General features: G+C 56.3%; 2 protein-coding genes across 2 annotated transcripts; one reads left to right on the plus strand and one right to left on the minus strand.

Annotated features, from left to right (window-relative positions):
- Nucleotides 1-368: 368 nt before the first annotated feature.
- Nucleotides 369-8,487, plus strand: SYCE3 (synaptonemal complex central element protein 3). Its single transcript, XM_020982850.1, has 3 exons — nt 369-459; nt 1,695-1,803; nt 8,198-8,487. The coding sequence occupies exons 2-3, from the start codon at nt 1,695-1,697 to the stop codon at nt 8,353-8,355; spliced, it is 267 nt and encodes an 88-aa protein (XP_020838509.1). The 5' UTR covers nt 369-459; the 3' UTR covers nt 8,356-8,487.
- Nucleotides 8,488-8,791: 304 nt separating this feature from the next.
- Nucleotides 8,792-13,919, minus strand: KLHDC7B (kelch domain containing 7B). The gene is given in 3 exon segments (XM_078150514.1): nt 8,792-9,040; nt 9,305-10,518; nt 10,521-13,919. Coding segments are annotated over 3 exon segments (4,830 nt in total). The 5' UTR covers nt 13,888-13,919.
- Nucleotides 13,920-17,806: the final 3,887 nt, after the last annotated feature.

Consider the following 17,806-nt stretch of genomic DNA (forward strand, 5'->3'; position numbering starts at 1 on the left):
ATGAAGGTGACGCCATGACACGCAAGAAAGCTGGTGCAGGGTCACCAGCCAACAGCAGGAGAGAGCTGAAGAGTCGTCGCAACAGAGCATTAGCCTCCCGGCAGGGAGTGAAGGGCTGCTAGCGCGCATGGGCAGAGGTTAGGCGGCTCGGTCATAGGCCCGGGCGGGGCCGGAGCAGGTGTGGGCGGGGCTCTGGGCCTTTAGACTCCTGGCTGAGCGCCTGCGCAAGGGGCGGGGCTGGGAGCGCAGCCAGCGGGTTTCGGGTGCGCCTGCGCATGGGAGTGACGACAGAGTCGCCTGCTCGAGGGGCGGGGGCGGCGCGACTTTGGCGGAGCCGAGCGGGTGGGGTAGGGCGGGGCGGGGCGGGGCGGGCCGGGGCGGGGTCTCCAGTAACGGCCGGGGCGGAGCCGGTGAGGAGAGTCCGCGGTAGCCTCCCCATGAGCCCGCCCGGAGGCGGTGGTGAGAGCCACACCTGGGCCCGCCTGGGCGTGACCCCCGGCCACGCCCTCTGCCCCCTCGGACGGGCGTGACCCCTGACCCGCCCCAGCCCCCCTCAGACGTCCCCCATCCCCACAATGACCTGAGCCCCCTCAGACACCCTCAGGACCCCTTCCTCAGACTTCCTCTTCACCCCCCAGATGCCCCCACCCCCATGGCCCCCCATAATGACCTGAGCCCCCCAACTATCCCCCAACTCTCCTCAGACTGCCCCAGGACCCCTTCCTCAGACTTCCTCTTCACCCCCCAGACACCCCACCCTAATGGCCCCCCAAAATGACCTGAGCCCCCCCAGACACCCCCAGGACCCCTTCCTCAGACTTCCTCTTCACCCCCCAGACACCCCACCCTAATGGCCCCCCACAATGACCTGAGCCCCCCCAGACACCCCCAGGACCCCTTCCTCAGACTTCCTCTTCAACCCCCAGATGCCCCCACCCCTATGGCCCCCATAATGACCTGAGCCCCCCCAACTATCCCCCAACTCTCCTCAGACTGCCCCAGGACTCAGACTTCCTCTTCATTTCCCAGATGCCCCCACCCCCATGGTCCCCCATAATGACTTGAGCCCCCCCCAACTCTCCTCAGACTGCTCCAGGGCCCCTTCCTCAGATTTCCTCTTCACCACCCATATACCTGCCACAGGAAGCCACTACCCAACTCTTGGGCCCATCTCAGAAGCCCTGCACCCCCTCCTCAGTTACCCACAGAAAACTGGCCTCCCCTCCACAGGGAGCTGCACCCTCCTCCCCTGCTCATCCCAGATCCCCAGACCCTCCTCAGATACCCCCTTCACAGGGAACTGGACCCCCACCCCTCAGGACCTCTATAATAACCTGAGACTTCCAAGACCTTCCTCAGACACCCCTCACAGGGTGCTGCTCCCTACTCCATCAGGCTTATCCCAGTCCCCCCAACTCTCCTCTGCTGCCCCCAAACCCCTCCTCCTTCCAGGTCCTCCAGCTTCCTGTAAGTGGTCTGAGCCCTCCCAGCCTTCTTCAGATGCCCAAGCAGGGAGCTGCCCCTCCACCAAGCTCATCACACACCCCCATCTTCTGAGACCCCCACCATGTCCACCCCTTAGCCCCCTTAAGATCCTCACATTGACCTAATCAGGGTTGGGTGGGGTCCTGGGGCCCCTTCTCTTTGGGGATAGCCTTCAGACCCCAGTTTGAGTCCCCTGCCCCAACCCCTAGATGGCTGAGTCAGATCCTGGGGACAGAAACTATGACAACATGCTGAAGATGCTGTCCGATCTCAACAAGGACTTGGAGAAGCTGTTGGAGGAGATGGAGAAGATATCGGGTATGGGAGCCTGGGGAGGAGCTCCTCCCTCTCCCTCCTCTGTCCCTCCTCTCTTCCTTCCCCTGCCCTTCCCCCTCCTCCCTCCCTCCTCCCTCTACCCTCCCCCTCCCCTCCTTTCTTCCTCCTCCACTTCCCCCTCCCTCCCTTTTCTGCCTCTGCTCACTGTCTCCTGGGCCCTCGGGGATTACTGATCCTCTCTGTGGAACCACTTACTTAGTGTTGAGGCAAACTCAGCTTGAATCTTTTAAAGGAAACTGAGACTGTTGGGTGTCCAGCAGAGGGCCGTGGGGCAGCAGCTGGATAGTCCCCAGCTGGCCTCCCAGGCACAATTTGCAGGGTCACAGCTGTAGAATCTCGGGCTCTCGGGGCTGAGGACAGAGGAACAGGAAGTACATTCCAGGCATGAGGAACAGCTTGGGCAAAGGCCTGGAGAAGAGAGCTGATGGCAAGTAGCCTGGTGGGCCTGATTTGTAGAGCAGAGGAGGGGGAGAAATGTAAACTGAGCCCAGAGAAGTAGGCCAGCACCAAACTGCAGGGCACTGTTAGTGCCAGACACAAGAGTTGGTGTGGATCAGTGCGCTTGAGGACTGGCGTTTGGGCAGCTGGGGAGAGCCTGGGGTAGGACCTGAAGTCGGGCCACGGCTGCCTAGGTAGCTGGGAGAGGAGAGGGGCTCCGTAGCCTGGGAGGAACCATTGGCAAGAGCTGGATGTCTCAGGGAGAGGGAAGAGGCTCAGATGGGGCAGGGTGGGGACCTGGGTGACTGGACAGGAAGGGTGGGAAGAAAATCCTGAGTTCTGCTCTGGCTGTGTTGAATTTGGAATGCAGTGGGACCTCAGGGGGAGAAATGCATCAGACAGTTATCAGAGGATGAGGCGAGAGGTCAGGGCTGGATGTGGGAGTCATGGGAGCAGAGGAGGTCACCAGAAGAGGGTGGAGAGAGAGAAGAGAGGAGGACCCCAGTACCCTTGGGGGTACTCATGTTTGGGGCACCTAGGTGGCACAGGGCCTGGAGTCAGGAAGGCCTGAGTTCTAATGGAACCTCAGACTCTTCCTACTGTGGACCTGGGCAAGACTCTTACCTCTTGTGTGCCTCAGTTTCCTTAGTTGTAAAATGGGGATCCTAATAGCACCTGCCATCCAGGGTTGTTGCGAGGCTCAAATGATCACACCTGTAAAGTGCTTGGCACAGGGCCTGGCAGACAACCATCACTTCCTTTGGGCTTAGCCTCATTCCTTCTAAGCAGGCCCCTAACCCCCCAGCCCAGCTGGGGACTCTTCCGTATGAGCTGCGTCTGAGCCAGCAGGGCCTGGGAGGACCGTCGCATCCAGCCTCCCTGCATTTTAGGTCTAGAGAGCCAGGGCATGGGGAGGGGGCGTGCTGGGGACAGTCCCATGGGACAGGAGACTAAGGAAGCAAGATCCATGCTCTGGACTCCTGACTCCAGACCTCACCAGCCACGTTCTTCTGACTCTTCTTTTCTTCCCTTTTCAGTCCCGTTTTTGGAATATAGTCCTAGGAGTGGCCGTAAGTCTGTAATCCTCACCCTGTAGCCCTGGGCCCTCAGGCTCAGAAAACAACCTACACACGGGATGTAATAGAACACAGGCCCTTAAGGGGGCAGCCACAGGCCGCGGGGCACGGAGCACTGGGCCTGGAGGCAGGAAGACTCCTCTTCCTGAATTCAAATCCAGCCTCAGGCACTTACTAGCTGTGACCCTGGGCAAGTCACTTCACCCTGTGGCCTCAGTTTCTTCATGTGTAAAATGAGCTGGAGAAGGCCATGGCCTAGCACTGCAATAGCTTTACCAAGAGAACCCCAGTGAGGTCATGGAGAGCTGGACACAGCTGAACCACGGTGATTGGCTCGTTTGAGCCTCACGACAATCCGGGGAGGGAGGTGCTATTATTATCCCCATTTTACCGATGAGGAAACTGAGGCAGTCAGAGGTGAAGGGACTTGCCAGGTCACCCAGCTGCGAAGGGTCCGACGTTTGTTACACCCTTTCCAGTAGCCTTGACCGTGGTGATTTCATTCTTGTTCCCAGAGGAAGAGCCAGGTGTGGGGGTGGTGGGAGAAAGGGACTATGGGGGGGGGGCAGAGCCCGCATGAGCTCTGGGCTGGTTGGGGTTGGGGGGCCCCATCTGCCTCCGCACAAACTGCCATCTTGAAGAAGCCTCCCCTTGGGCCACCAGCCCGGGGGTCAGCCGCCGCATCTCTTTGGTTAGCTAAAGCTTGGCAGATGGATTCCTTTGGGACTTCCAGAGCTCCGCTACCCCATGAGCTCTCTCGTGGGGAATGACTTTGGTCACTGCTTCAATTTCCTTCCTTCCCAGACCCTCCTCAGACGCTCTGAGGCGTGCCTGACTGAAACTGGGCTTTCCTTCCTCCTTGCCAAACTCCGAGTGCTTCTGCAGTCTTCCTCCTTGCCCACAGCTGCGTCCTTTGGACGCTGTTGGCCCCCCATCCCCTCCCCTCGCTTCCCTTTGGCTTCTGTCATCTCATTGCCTGTGTCCTTCTAGGAGTCTCACCTGCTTGCTGGGCTGAGCTTTTCCCTGACCTCTTAAGGGGAGTGTTTGCCAAAGATCTCTCTTTGCTCCTCTTTTCTTCCTTCTGCCCTCAGTCTTATTCACCTTCATAGTTTAAGCTACCAGGTGACCCCTAAACCTGAATCTCCAGCCATGAAATCTCAGCTCCAGGCCTATATATCCAGAAGCCCACAGGCCACCTCAGCTCCTCATGTAATCATTGCTTGGACATCTGGCTGACACCTTCAGTGTCCAAAATGGAGCCTGTTAGGCCCCTGCCGTTCTCACCTTCCCTTCCCCACCTTCCCTTCCCATTCTCACCTTCCCTTTCCAGTTCTTCCCTTCCCTTCCCATTCTCACCTCCCCTGTCCAGTTCTCACCTTCCCTTCCCGTTCTCACCTTCCCTGTCCGGTTCTCACCTTCCCTTCCTTTCTAACCTTCCCTTCCCATTCTCACCTTCCCTTCCAGTTCTCACCTTCGCTTCCATTCTCACCTTCCCTTTCCACTTCTCACCTTCCCTTTCCACTTCTCACCTTCCCTTTCCACTTCTCACCTTCCCTGTCCAGTTCTCACCTTCCCTTCCTTTCTCACCTTCCCTTTCCAGTTCTCACCTTCCCTTCCCATTCTCACCTTCCCTGTCCAGTTCTCACCTTCCCTTCCTTTCTAACCTTCCCTTCCCATTCTCACCTTCCCTTTCCAGTTCTCACCTTCCCTTCCTTTCTCACCTTCCCTTCCCATTCTCACCTTCCCTTCCCATTCTCACCTTCCCTGTCCAGTTCTCACCTTCCCTTCCCATTCTCACCTCCCCTGTCCAGTCCTCACCTTCCCTTCCTTTCTCACCTTCCCTTTCCAGTTCTCACCTTCCCTCTCCAGTTCTCACTTCCCTTTCCAGTTCTCACCTTCCCTTCCCATTCTCCCTTCTCTTCCTTCCCACCTTCTGTCCCTGTTCCCACTTGTGGCATTCCCAGTCACCCAGGCTCCTACATTCTTCAGTTAGACTTGATCCTGGACTACTTCTCCTGTCTGAGTGTTGTGGCTACTAAGCCCTGGCCATCCCACCATGAGAGCCAAGGCCAGAGCCATGGAAGGGCTTGGAAAAGCATCTAAGACAACACCCTTACTTTGTGAATGAGAGGAGCCGTACCTGGCACAGAGCCCAGGGTTCTCCCCCAGATGCCCTTATTCCACATCTGGTGCTCTTCCTATCCCCTTCTACCCGCAGTGCTGGCACATCTGGAACACATCCCTTCTTCTCTCCTCTCCCTGTTCCCACCTGAGGCATTAGCACCAGCCTGCACTATTAGGGGCCTCTTTACTGGGCCTCCCAATTCCCATCTTAGGTCATCCCAGGAAGGCCTCCCAAGGCCATCCAAACTCCTTTTGCACCAGGCCAGCTGCCTGGGCAAGGAGCTTGCATTAGACAGGTAGGTGAAGGATTGGAAAAACTCTCTCAGGCAATACCCTCTAGAGATTAGGGCCTCTTAAGTGAAAGGTGAGGAAAATGCTGCCCTCCAAAACTCTTGCTTGGGCATGGGGCTGGCCAGGCAAACATTTTTTTGCAAAGCCCCACTAAAGGTTTCCAGGAAGCCCCCAGGTAGCCACTGGCTTCCCTCTCTTACTTCATCTAGGAAATGATGGGGGTGGGAGCAGGTTCTAAGCCAAATCTGCTTTTCTGTGGAACATTGTGCAGGATAGTAATCTGTGTTGGTATCTTATTAGACTAAATTCTATGCCCATAGGAACTGGGGTTTCTCTCTGTACATCACGACCCGTGATAGACCTTGGTGATTCTGTGATCTCCTTAATGTAGGCATTTCTTCCAGCAGTGAAGGTGCTCTGCGCCCATGCCCTCTCATCCTGTGTGGTGACCCACATCCTCCACAATGGGTCCTTCCAACATTCCAGGGCCCTTGCCTCTAGACTTCCTGACATAGAGATCATGGATTCCAGTAGAGGCTATGGGCTGTCCATGGGGTGCCTCAATCTCACTACATAACCAACTTGTTTCATTTACAGCCCTTCTCCTATACAGTTCTTCACTAGTAACAGGCTGAAGTCTCCTTGTGCCCACCATTTCCCACCCATTCCCAATGCCCTTTGGGGGAGGGGCCTGCAGGATTCAGAGACCACCAAATTCCTTGATTCACTCCCCATTCAGCATTACTGAAAGAATGTTAGTTACACAAGTGTGACCTGGGATTTCAAGGCCCAGATTCAGAGAATCCAATTCAGTTGATCCAGCTACAGGTTTATTGAAATTATAAACATTAATCTAGTGGGTGAAGGGTATGGAGGACTCAGGTGCCCTGTTTCCCTTCCTGCCACCTATCCCCAGAGATAGGGGGATTGTCTCTGTTTCTCAGGAGGATTCTCAGTGGCCCTGGGCAGTCTGAGGCTTTTGAGGGTGGGAAATGGCCAGGATGAAGAGAAGAAAGGAAGGGTCCCAGGGTCTGCAGGGCCCAAGATTGGCTTAGCTCCTCCCATGCATGGTCCAGTTGAAAGGCTGGAGCAGGACAAGGGGCAAGGCTAGGGATGAGAAGAGAGGGGCCTGGGGAGTGCCCTGTCTCCAGCCTTAACCCTGTGTTCCTGCCATGCTTTGATGGAGCCTCTCCCAGAAGTCTTCCCAGGAGACGCAGACGGCTCCCCCCACTGTGCATTCAGTCCGGTTCAGCTAGCCCACATTAATTGCTGAGGGCATCAGGGTATGTAGCCAGCCAGTCATGTGTATTCCATTCAATTAATTGGTATTTACTGAGCATCTCTCTGGTACCTGTGTATTATGCAGGTGAGATTTATGTAATATTAATTATAGTGTTAAATACTCCCCCCAGAGCAGTGATCCCCCCCCTTTCTGTCCCTAGCATTTAGCCTGGAGGGAGGGGGTGTGATTTTTATTGTCGAGTATTTGAAGTGCCAGCCCCTCCCATACAGAAGAGAAGGGTCTATATTCCATATGCATCCGTAGGGAAGAACTGGGATGGAACAAGGGACAAATTAAGTAAGAGAAAATGTAATATGGATAAAATGGAAAAGGGATAATGAGTCAGTATCCCGCACTATATTTCAAAATGCGAACTTCCTAATAGGGTGTGGGGGGATATCACTGGACAGTAGTTGGTATGGAAAAAGACCTGAGGGTCATAGTGAAGCAGGAGCTCAATTGGAGTGCACTGATGAGCAGAAGTGGGGATGGGAGGAGGGTGGTGTGCCACGTTGGGCTCAGCCAACCTTTCTTGCCCTGAACTTTAGAGAAAGGAGAGGGGCGGCTTAGGAAGGCAGCAGGCCCTTTTCAGGGAGGGTGCAGAGGGGATTCCTTCATGGGGCAGAAGGGGCAGCCATCCAGATGCCTTCTGCAGGGCCCCAGTTCCCAAGCATCGAGCTGTAGGCGGCATCTGTGCCCTACTGAGTCACATCTCAGCACTCTACTGCCAGACCTACCAGCAGGCGTGCATTTGAAACACCCTGCCCTTCCCACTGAGCACTTGGTATCAATAGCACTTTTTGCAAAATGCTCAGTTCTCCCTACTTTCCAATTTCTGGTGGCAGGGCATAGTCAGCAAGACTTGGGTTCAAATCCTGCTTCAGACATTTACTAGCTTGGTGACCCTGGGAAAGTTGTTTAATGTCTCTGGCCTCAGTTTCCTCATTTGTAAAATGAGGTGCTTGAACTGGATGACCTCAAAGCTTCCTTCCAGCTCTACTCTATGAGCTTCTGGTTTTTTTTTTCATTTCCCTGAAATGAGGCTCCCAGCCCCCTGGCTCTGACTCCTTTGGGCAGATGGCACGGAACCTGGGTTCCTCCCTGTGCCCTTCTTGCTCCAGCCTGGTGGCCCTGCCCCTCCTAATCCCCCGTCTGGTCATTGCAGTCCAGGCGACCTGGATGGCCTATGACATGGTGGTGATGCGCACCAACCCAGCCTTGGCGGACTCCATGCGGCGGCTGGAAGATGCCTTCTTGAACTGCAAGGAGGAGATGGAGAAGAACTGGCAGGAACTGCTAAATGAGACCAAGCCCAAGCAATAGGCCGCCCCCCCTCCCCCCCCATGCCTCGGCCGCAGGGGAAGAGAATGGGGCCCTCTGGGGCTGAGGAGGGACCCGATCTATAGATGTATATGCACGAGTGCTCACTGCCCAGTGAAGGTGTTTTCAAGCACAGCCTGTGTCTGGATTTATCTTGCGTGTTTGCGACTTGTCCAAGTCAACCACGTCTTGTGGGGACACCTAGGAAATGCAAGCTGGTGGTGCTTTCATCATCTAATATTTATTTGTGCCACGAGCAGGCTTAAGACATAAGGGGGATGGAGAATGGAGAAGGACCCATATGCCTCCCTCCCTCAGACAGGGACAGAAAGGGCCTCCATGCTGGAGGTGGGGACAGAAGTCAGTTCATTCAGTCACCATTGCGTTCCGTATGGGAAGCAAGGCCCCGAGGCTCCCCGGCTGGCTGGCTTTAGATCTGTCACCCTCTTTGTCTGGGAAGCTGGTCTTGAAGAGAAGACAGAAGGGGAAGGGAGAAGGGGAAGCCAGGCATGATGGCTTCCACACAGCTGACAGCAAAGGGGAGCAGGAGGCCAAAGATTCCCATGGAATCACTGGGCTCGCCCTCGGGCTTCATGGAGTGGGGGGTGGAAGCGGAGGCTCCTTTGGGCCGGGCTGGCCCTTCATCTCTTCCCCGACTCCAGGAGTCTTGTCCGAGAACCTTAGGGCTCTTGAGGAGCAGAGATGTCTTGTGTCATTAGATTCAGACCGAGCTTCCTTCTTTGAGCTCCCCCACTCGGCACTGGCACCCGAGTCATGTAGCAGGAGCCGGGGGGGGGGGTGGCATTTCAGCATGCTTCAGGAGGGAAGAGGTTTATAAGCTCTCTTGGGGGGTTCCCGTGTTTCTTGCATGGGCCACTCAGGCTGTCCCCGTCCCCTGACTCTCCAATGCCATTAGATTTTTTTATTCAGCTCTCAGGGCAGCAGAGCTTACAGTGGGGTCTGTAGTGGGGTCAGGGTGGGGGAGGGTGAGGGTAAAGGGACAAAGAATACCCTTCCCCCCCATAGGGAAGGGCTTCAGCTCACGTGCCTCAAACTGCGCTGTTCCCTCGGCCACAGTGAAGGTGGCTGTGACCTGCTGGTTGAGGCAGTAGATGGTGTTCCCCAGAACGGCACATCGGAGCGGGATGGGCTCCGGAAGGGGCAGGGGGGCAGCCTGGCTCCAGGAACCAGTGACTGTATTGTAGCGCATCACAGCAGCCCCTACACCACGCAGCAGGTCAAAGCGGTACAAAAAGCCCCCCAAGGCCACCATGTCACTGGAGCGCCGGTGGCTGGCACTGTAGGGGCACTCAGCCCAGCAGTCTTGCATGGGGCTGTACTTCAGCAAGCGATAGAAGAGGTGGCCCCCAGTGACATAGATGTCCCCCCGGCAGGCCACGGCTTCGTGGGCCACTGGAAAAGTACCTGCAGGGAGAGGTGCCCGAGAAGTCCAGTGGTCAGTACGAGGGTCGTAACACTCCATGCTGTAGAGACACTCCCCCCCTATGGCATAGAGAAGCCCCTCCAGGGCCACAAGCTTCAGCTGGGCCCGGGCTTGCAGCATGGGCCGGACCTGGGTCCAGATATCAGTCAGCGGATTGTAGCAGAAGACCTCATTGGTGCAGACAGCCCCAGGGCCAGAGCCCCTGATGCCACCAGCCAGGAACAGGTAGTTGTGCATGGTGCACAGGCCGCAGCCCCGGAGGGGAGCCTCTTCAGGCAGGAGGGTCAGGGGCAGCCACGTGTTTCTGCCAGGCTCAAACACATGCAGGTAAGTGCGAGGCACTGCCGCTGAGGGGACCGTGGGCATCTCTGCTGCTTGGGACCCCCCTGCCAAGCCTGATCGGCTCACCCCATAGACACTGGGCAAGAGGAGCACTCCCACCACAGCATGGCCTCGGGTCATCCGGAGAGCCAGGATCCGTTCCCGGTCCCCGGCGCTGAGCTGCCGGTAAAGAGGGGCATCCCCCAGCACGAGAAGGAAGTTATCACTCATTAGAGCATAGACCTCTTCAGCTAGAGCCAGCTCACCGTGCTGCTGGGCGAAGGCCAGGGCTTCCACGCAGCTGCCCAGGTCCAGGTGCCGCCGCATGGCCGCCACGGTGCTGGGGAGATCTTTGGGGGAGTGGCTAGGCTTGCGCTGCCCTTCCACCATCCCCCAGGTTCTGGACGTCTCAGAAAGGCCATTAGCTGGCTGTCCTGGAGTTGCCTTTCTGTGAGGGGGGCTACCAAGCCTGCAGGGGCCTCCCTCTGAGAGGGGGCTGCCGGGCTCACCTTCTGTGGCAGACTGTCCACCATCTGGCAGATGCTACGTTTCCGGGGTCGAGGTGCAGGTTGGCCTTCGGGCATGGCTTCTTTGGGGGCCGCTGGCTCCGGCTGCTTCCTTTCTGGTGCCGGTCTGGGTTGGCCAAGGGGCCCCGAGGGAGGTGAGGGCCCCTGAGCAACACTTTGGGGGTCAATCGTAGCCATCCTTTTCTCCTCCACTTGGGCCCCGTTCAGGCCCCTGGAGTTGCTTGGAGCGGTCATTCCTGGGGTTTCCAATCCTCCTGAAGGTGATGGACCTCTAACCTTGGCCTGGGGCTCCATGACTACTGTGTTTGCCCCCGGAGTTAGCTCCCCAGTCTTGCTGCTCCGGGAGGGTACAGCTGCAGGATCCAGACACTCTGCAGGGCTGCTCTGAAAGGCCACCCCCTGGGGGTTTTCTGGACTAGGGAAGGGGTGGCTCCTCAAAACCATGGAAATGAGGTTTCCCCAGTTGCCACTAGGACCCTGGGGCAGAGCTCTGACTGATTGGTCACCTGGGGCTGGGTCTAGGGCTGGAGATACTGTCAGACCCTCAGCCTTTGAAGGACTCTGGGCACTCTTGACAGGTGAGGCAAGGGTCGGAGATGGCAGATCCTTGGGCAGGAAGGCTGTGACAACGGGAGCTGAAGGAAGGGGTTCTGAGGGAGAGACTGAGAGGGCAGAAACCAAAGAGAATAGGGTGGAGGGAGTGTGAACAGATGAGGGAGGGTCTGAGGAGGAAGGAATTGAGGGAGGAGAGGAGGAAGGACCTGACGATGGAGACTCTGTGGGTGTGATTGCTCTGGGAGGAACAGCTGAGGATAGCGACTTGGGGGGGACAAGGCCTGAAGATGGGGACGTTGTGGGCAGCAGTGCTGAGGGTAAGGCTCCTGTGGGAATATGGTCTGAGGAGACCGATACTGTGGATGTAGGGGCTGAGGTTGGGGGCCCTGAGGGTGCAGGGGCTAAAGAGGGGGATGCTGAGGGTGCAGGGGCTAAGGACAGGGATGCTGAGGGTGCAGGGGCTAAGGATGGGGATGCTGAGGGTGCAGGGGCTAAGGATGGGGATGCTGAGGGTGCAGGGGCTAAGGTTGACGACCCTGAGGGTGCAGGGACTGAGGTTGGGGACCCTGAGGTTGCAGGGGCTGAGGTTGGGGACCCTGAGGGTGCAGGGGCTGAGGTTGAGGACCCTGAGGGTACAGGAGCTGAGGTTGAGGACCCTGAGGGTACAGGAGCTGAGGTTGGGGACCCTGAAGATACAGAGGCTGAGGAGGGGGACCCTTGGCATACAAGGGCTGAGGAAGGGGATACTTTGGGTGTAGGAGCTGAGGACAGGGACCCTGAGGGTGCAGAGGCTGAGGAGGGGGACCCTTGGCATACAAGGGCTGAGGAAGGGGATACTTTGGGTGTAGGAGCTGAGGACAGGGACCCTGAGGGTGCAGAGGCTGAGGAGGGGGACCCTTGGCATACAGGGGCTACAGATGGGGACACTTTGGGTTCAGGGGCTGAGGAGGGGGACACTTTGGCCATAGGGGCTGAGGAAGGAGACCCTGTGGGTATAGGGGCTGAGGTTGGGGACCCTGTGGGTACAGGGGCTGAGGCTGGGGACCCTGTGGGTGCAAGGACTGAAGACAGGGATCCTGTTGGGGCAGAGGCTAAGGATGAGAACCCTGTAGGCCTGGCAGCTTTGGGAGAAGGACCTAAAGACTGAGATCCCATAAGAGAAGGTGCTGAGCTTGGAGACCCCATGGTCCTGTGGGCTCTGGGAGAAGGACCTGAGGAGGAGGATGAGCTCAATCCAGGCCCCTCATGGATAACAATGGAATTTACTTGAGCCTGAGCATCCCCAGTTTCTCCCTCAGTGCATATAAGATTGTTCTCAGGCCCCTTCCTGACCCTGCTTCCTGGCTTTCCTGGGCCTATAGGCACTGAGCCTGAGGAGGTGCTAGGGACCTGGGGATGGCCTGGGCTGGTGCTGTCTGGAGAGGGATCTGTAGAGACCCACCTGGGAGCTGGGACAGCCTCAGTGGTCTCCTTCTTAATGGGCGGTGTGGACCCTTGGCCAGAACCCACCAGCTGCTGGATCAAGGCGTTGGGGGGCCGGCTGAAGCTGCTGGTTATCAGGAGTTCTCTCTCCTTCCAAGGCCAGCCTTCCTCTGTGTCTAGGGCCACTGCTTGAACTTGGATTGGAGTCTGAACAGCAGGGCTGGGGGCACGTGATGCTGGAAGCTCTGTTCCCCTAGGGCTGGGCTCTGGGCCTACTGACTTACTATCTATTCCCTCTTGAATAGCAGTTGCGGCTGCCTGGGGTCCTGAAGCAAGGGCCTTGCTCTGCCCTCGGGAGACTCGCCCTTCCCCCACACCTCTCCTTGAAGCTGTGTCCTGGAAGCTCCCAGGTGGCAGGGCCCCTTTCTCTTCAGGTGCAGGACCAGTGGGAGTTTCTGCTGGAGCTGAGACTCTGGTGCCCAGGGCTTGGGGCAGGAGCCCACCAAGCAATGGGTCCCCAGGAGCAAGGGAGCTTCCCGCATCTATGGCATCCCACACACTCACCACTGTGCCCAGAGTGAAGGGATCTGGCCCTGGCCCTCGAGCACGGCTCCTGGTCCTGGGACTGGGCACCACATCATGCCACTGGCCCACAGGACCTTGTCCATTGCCTGGCTTCTCTCCAGCTGGGGCTGCTACCAGGAGGCTGGCTTGTTCTCTGATGCCAAATCCCCCCTCACTCCATGTGTCCGGGTGCCTTGGAGTGAAGTGTATCAGGAGGGGCCCTGGTGATGCCTCAGCTTTGCTCTGTGGACCACAAGATGGCTGGGAGCCACCTCCAGTCTCCTTGGTGGGGGCTATCCTTGAAGTGATCTTAGGTGCCCTGGCCTGGGGAGTGGCCGGTGGTGCCAGGCCTTCATCTTTGCCACTGGGAGACTCAGCTTCTGGGCCTCTTGCAGGCTGCTCCCTGGGTCTGGGCCCCGGTGGATCTGACACCATGCTGAAGGCCTTCGTCTCCTGGTCCTGGCGACTGACCTTGGCCTTCAGGGCTGATGTCTGGACTATCTCTCTGTCCTGAGGACGCTGAGTCTGGCTAGACTCTGGGCTCTGCTTTGCCACATCCCTGTCTTGCTCAGCCCCAGATCCTAACCAATGCAAGGCCAAGGCTGTGGCGGCCACCACAGCCAGCGCTAGCATGGCCTGAGCCAAAGTCAGGACCACTGAGTCCTCTCCATCACCATCTGCCTCAGAAAAGCTCAGGGCCATCTTGTTGGACTTAGGACCTGGCCCCAACAGCCTGGAAACCCTGAAGGGCAGAGAGCTAAGTGAATTGAGAGCAGTCTAATGTCTGTGCCCGTTCTCTCTATCTTGTGTGATCACAGGTGGTCTGGCATGAGGCCCAGAGTCCCCACTAGCCCCGCCTATTGTTAAGGTGGCCTTGGGTGGGGGCTGGGGGGGTAGAGTGACCAAGGAGAGGAGGGAAGCCTTGAGAGTTTGATCAGATGTGAATATAGGTGTTTGGGGTCTAGGATGTATTGAGAAATGAGGGGTGGGAAGCTTTGAGGAGAGTGGGGGGCATGAGGGAAGGGGCTTGGAGAGAAAACTGTTACACTTTTGGGAGACATTATCTTAAGCTATATGATGCAGCCAGAAACCTGAGTTATCAGAAACCTGAGTCCATGTTCCACTGGGGCTGGGGGTGGGGGGAGCCAGAGAGGGAGAGAGGGAGCCTAAAAGGAGGAACACAGGGTCTGATGACCCCACAACCACTCCTTACATCATCTGGAAAGTTTCTGTTACTTGGGTGCCCAGGCCCCTGTTCCTCTCATGAGTCCCCGCACATTTTGCCCAGCCCAGTGTGCCCCGCCATATGGTTGGTGCCTCATGGGGAGGGTAAGCACAGGCTGGGAGGAGGTAGAAAGGTAGAGGCTGGGCTCTGCCATCACTCTTCATAACAGGGGCACAGCCCGAGGGTGCGAAGCCCAGGGGCTGTAAGTTGGGTTCTTGGGGCTAGAAAAGTGAGAGAGCAGTCAAGGGCAGCTTCCAGGAAGAGGGCTGGCCCAGTTCCCATCCCCATCACCTGGTACTCTGGTCTCTCTATTTCCTCTGTTCTTTCTGCCCCTATCACCACACTGTGCAGGCCACATGAGCGCATTTCTGGGCTTTATTCCTAAGGGGAAAAGAACAGTTTGGAAATAGAGCATCAGAGAAATGTCATTCGCTATCCCAGGTCCTGAACGCTAGCTGGACTGACTCCACCTCCTCTGATACCCTGATGGAGATAGCCCAGGCCTCTGAACCCGAGGCTTAGGAATAGCAGGGCCCTCCAGACCACTGGTCCTGCTTCCAGCCTGAGCCCAGCAGCCATCACCACTGAGAAATCACTGTGGGGAGGGGTCCATCTTCCTTGCCATCACCATACCCAATGCTGACCAACTGACACCTATGAGCCAGTAAGCCAAGAGCCCCAGGAATAGCAGGACCCCTCCCACCACCACTCTCAGCTTCTGGCCCAACCCCTGCAGACACTGTTCCAGGAAGCAACCCCTGGCTTTGCAGATGCTCTCTGGGGATGCTGCGGCCACAGCTACTGAGGACCAGCCAAGAATGGGCTGCTACCACCAGAGTCCTTGGCCCTGTCCAATGGTTCAGCCTCAGAAATGGATGGGATTTCATCAGTGGAAATGGCATGAAAGACGAGGCCAGACCATCTGCTTTGCTACTGCCCCTGAAGGACCAGGGACTTTTTCATCTTACTTGCTGCCGAAGCCTTCCCTGCAGAAGGGGAGCTCTGGAGAGGAGGGGTGGTCTTACTGTCCCCTCTGTATCCCCAGTGCCTAGCACCATGCTTGGTACATTGTAAGCCCTTAATAAATGCATCATTCACTCCATTTACCCATCCATTCATTCATTCATTCATCTTTCCCTCTGCCGCCTGGGGCAGGCGTGAATGAGGAAGAGCAATCAGAAAGTTCCTGATTGGCTGAGAGGAGCCAGGGGTAATTCATCAAACTAATGAGCTTGGGTCAGACTTTGGGGAAGGGTGGGATGCTCTTGAGGACCTTATTCTCAAAGCAAAGTGACATAGGAACCAGGAGAGAGACAGAAAAGGGAGGGGAGAGAGAGATCCAGAGTGGGACAAACAGAGGGAAGGCAGTGAGAATGGCAGACAACAGACAGACATTGAAGAGGCAGGAGCTGGGGCCTGGCCTTGGCCCCAAGAGCTGTTATAATCTTCCAGCTGGATCGTTTCTGAGTTTGAAGAGCACCTGGCTGGTGCAGTACATAGAGCACTGACTGGGCTTGAAGACAGACCTGAGCTCAAATCCAACTTCAGATAGTTGCTAGCTCTGTGACCCTGGGCAAGTCAAGTGATTTCTGTTTGCCTCAGTTTCCTTAACTGTAGCACCTAACTCCCACAATTGTTGTGAGGACTAAGTGAGATCCTATTTGTAAATCATAGCTATTACTATTGTTACTACTGTTTCTCTGTTGACTTTCTTTTTCCTGGTGAATAAGCCCAGAAGAGGTGTTCATGGCAGCTAGAGGCTGGAGCTGGGGGAGAAGGGACAGAGGGAGCAAAGACCAGTCCAGATGCCCATGGTGACCAGTGATGAGGGCCACAATGGACAGGAGAAGGGGAAAGGATGAGGGATTAGGGATATTGTCTCTGCTGAGACTGGAGGAATTTGGATGTTTTGGCCAGGTTCAAAAAGCTGAGGGGAAGAATCCCTGGGAAGGGCTGGCTGAGAATGCATGCTGCCCCCGACCTAGGTTGGAATTTAGAGGCTCTGCCAGAGCTGGTGAAGGAGGCTCGGCATCCCATGATCCTGGACTCCAGCCCCAGCAGCCAATAGGGTAAGGCTAGGACTGAGGTGGGGTTGGAGCCCCCAGGACTTCAGTGCCTGCTCCAGGCTGAGCCAACCCCTCCCCTTCCCTCCCGCACTTCCATCTGTGGCCAGCTGCCTCTCTCTTCTGTTATCACCAGGACAATCTGGTAACCCTACACAGGGCAGCCTCTTCTTCCAGGAGGCCTGCCAGACTGGGGAAACCACCTGAGCCAGAAGCTGCCCCTCCACCACCATCCTCTCCCTCCCCCAGCTCCCTGGATTCTGGGGTGGTAACTGTAGGAGCCACTGACTTTAAGACCCTGCCCTGGGGTGCTAACCAAACCAAGTCCAGCTGGGTCTGAGGACTCCCCTGCCTGGGGATCTCAGCAGAGGGGACTACCAGCTTCAAGACCTATCTCATTGTCCCATCTGCCTCCTGCCTAATTCATGCAAAGAGAAGAGTCTTATATTTTGAGAGCAGAGACTTAAGGTCAAAACAGACTCAGCCTCTCAACCTGCTGTGATCTGGGAAGGTCCATTCCCCTCTCTGGGCCTCAGTTTCCTCAACTGTAAAATAAAAGGGTTGGACTAGATAATCTCTAATGTCCCATCTAGCCTATGATGTGGAGACCCTCACCTACCCATACCCCTACACCTCTTCCCACATTCACATTCACTCCCTATAAAGGGAGAACTGAGATGTAGGTGAGGACACTGGTGTCCTCACCAGTATAGTGGAATCCTTGGGAAGGACACCCAGGCTTAGGAGTCAGAGTACCTGAGCTACTTACTACCCATGAGACATTGAGAAAGTCCCTTCCCCCTTCTAGGCCTCAGTTTCCCTAACTGTAAAATGAGGTAGGTGGGGAGGAGTAAGGGCATCTCTAAAATCTCTCTAGCTCTGACATGTGAGGCAGTCCCAAAACCATAATCACTGGAAGGAAAGCAATCTTCTGGGACTGAGGAACTGAAAGGATTCCAGGAGGAAGGAAAGAAAGAGGGAGGCAATGAAGCTGCCAGGTCTAGAGAATGTCTACCAGACAGGACAGAGCCCAGTACAAGAGAACACCTTTTCTGTCATGTCCCCTGAGACAGAAGAACTGGACAAGTCAGGAAGCTCCAGAGCCCAGATGTCCAAGACTTGGGAGGGGGATGCCAAGAGGAAAGATGCTATTCTTTTTTGGAGGGGAGAGTTATGACCTAGTGATAGTGATACCCCAAAAGGGCAGGATAAAGAGAAGAGCATTTAAAACTACCTAGAAGAGATCAGAAGACAGTTCAAACAAGCAGGACAGTGATAGTACTACCATATTGAATTTAATTTGTGTTTAATGAGCCCCTATCGCTGGTATCTT

This window comes from Phascolarctos cinereus, unplaced genomic scaffold (genome assembly GCF_003287225.1).
Source record: "Phascolarctos cinereus isolate Bilbo 61053 unplaced genomic scaffold, phaCin_HiC Scaffold_1;HRSCAF=81, whole genome shotgun sequence".
Classification (NCBI taxonomy): domain Eukaryota; kingdom Metazoa; phylum Chordata; class Mammalia; order Diprotodontia; family Phascolarctidae; genus Phascolarctos; species Phascolarctos cinereus.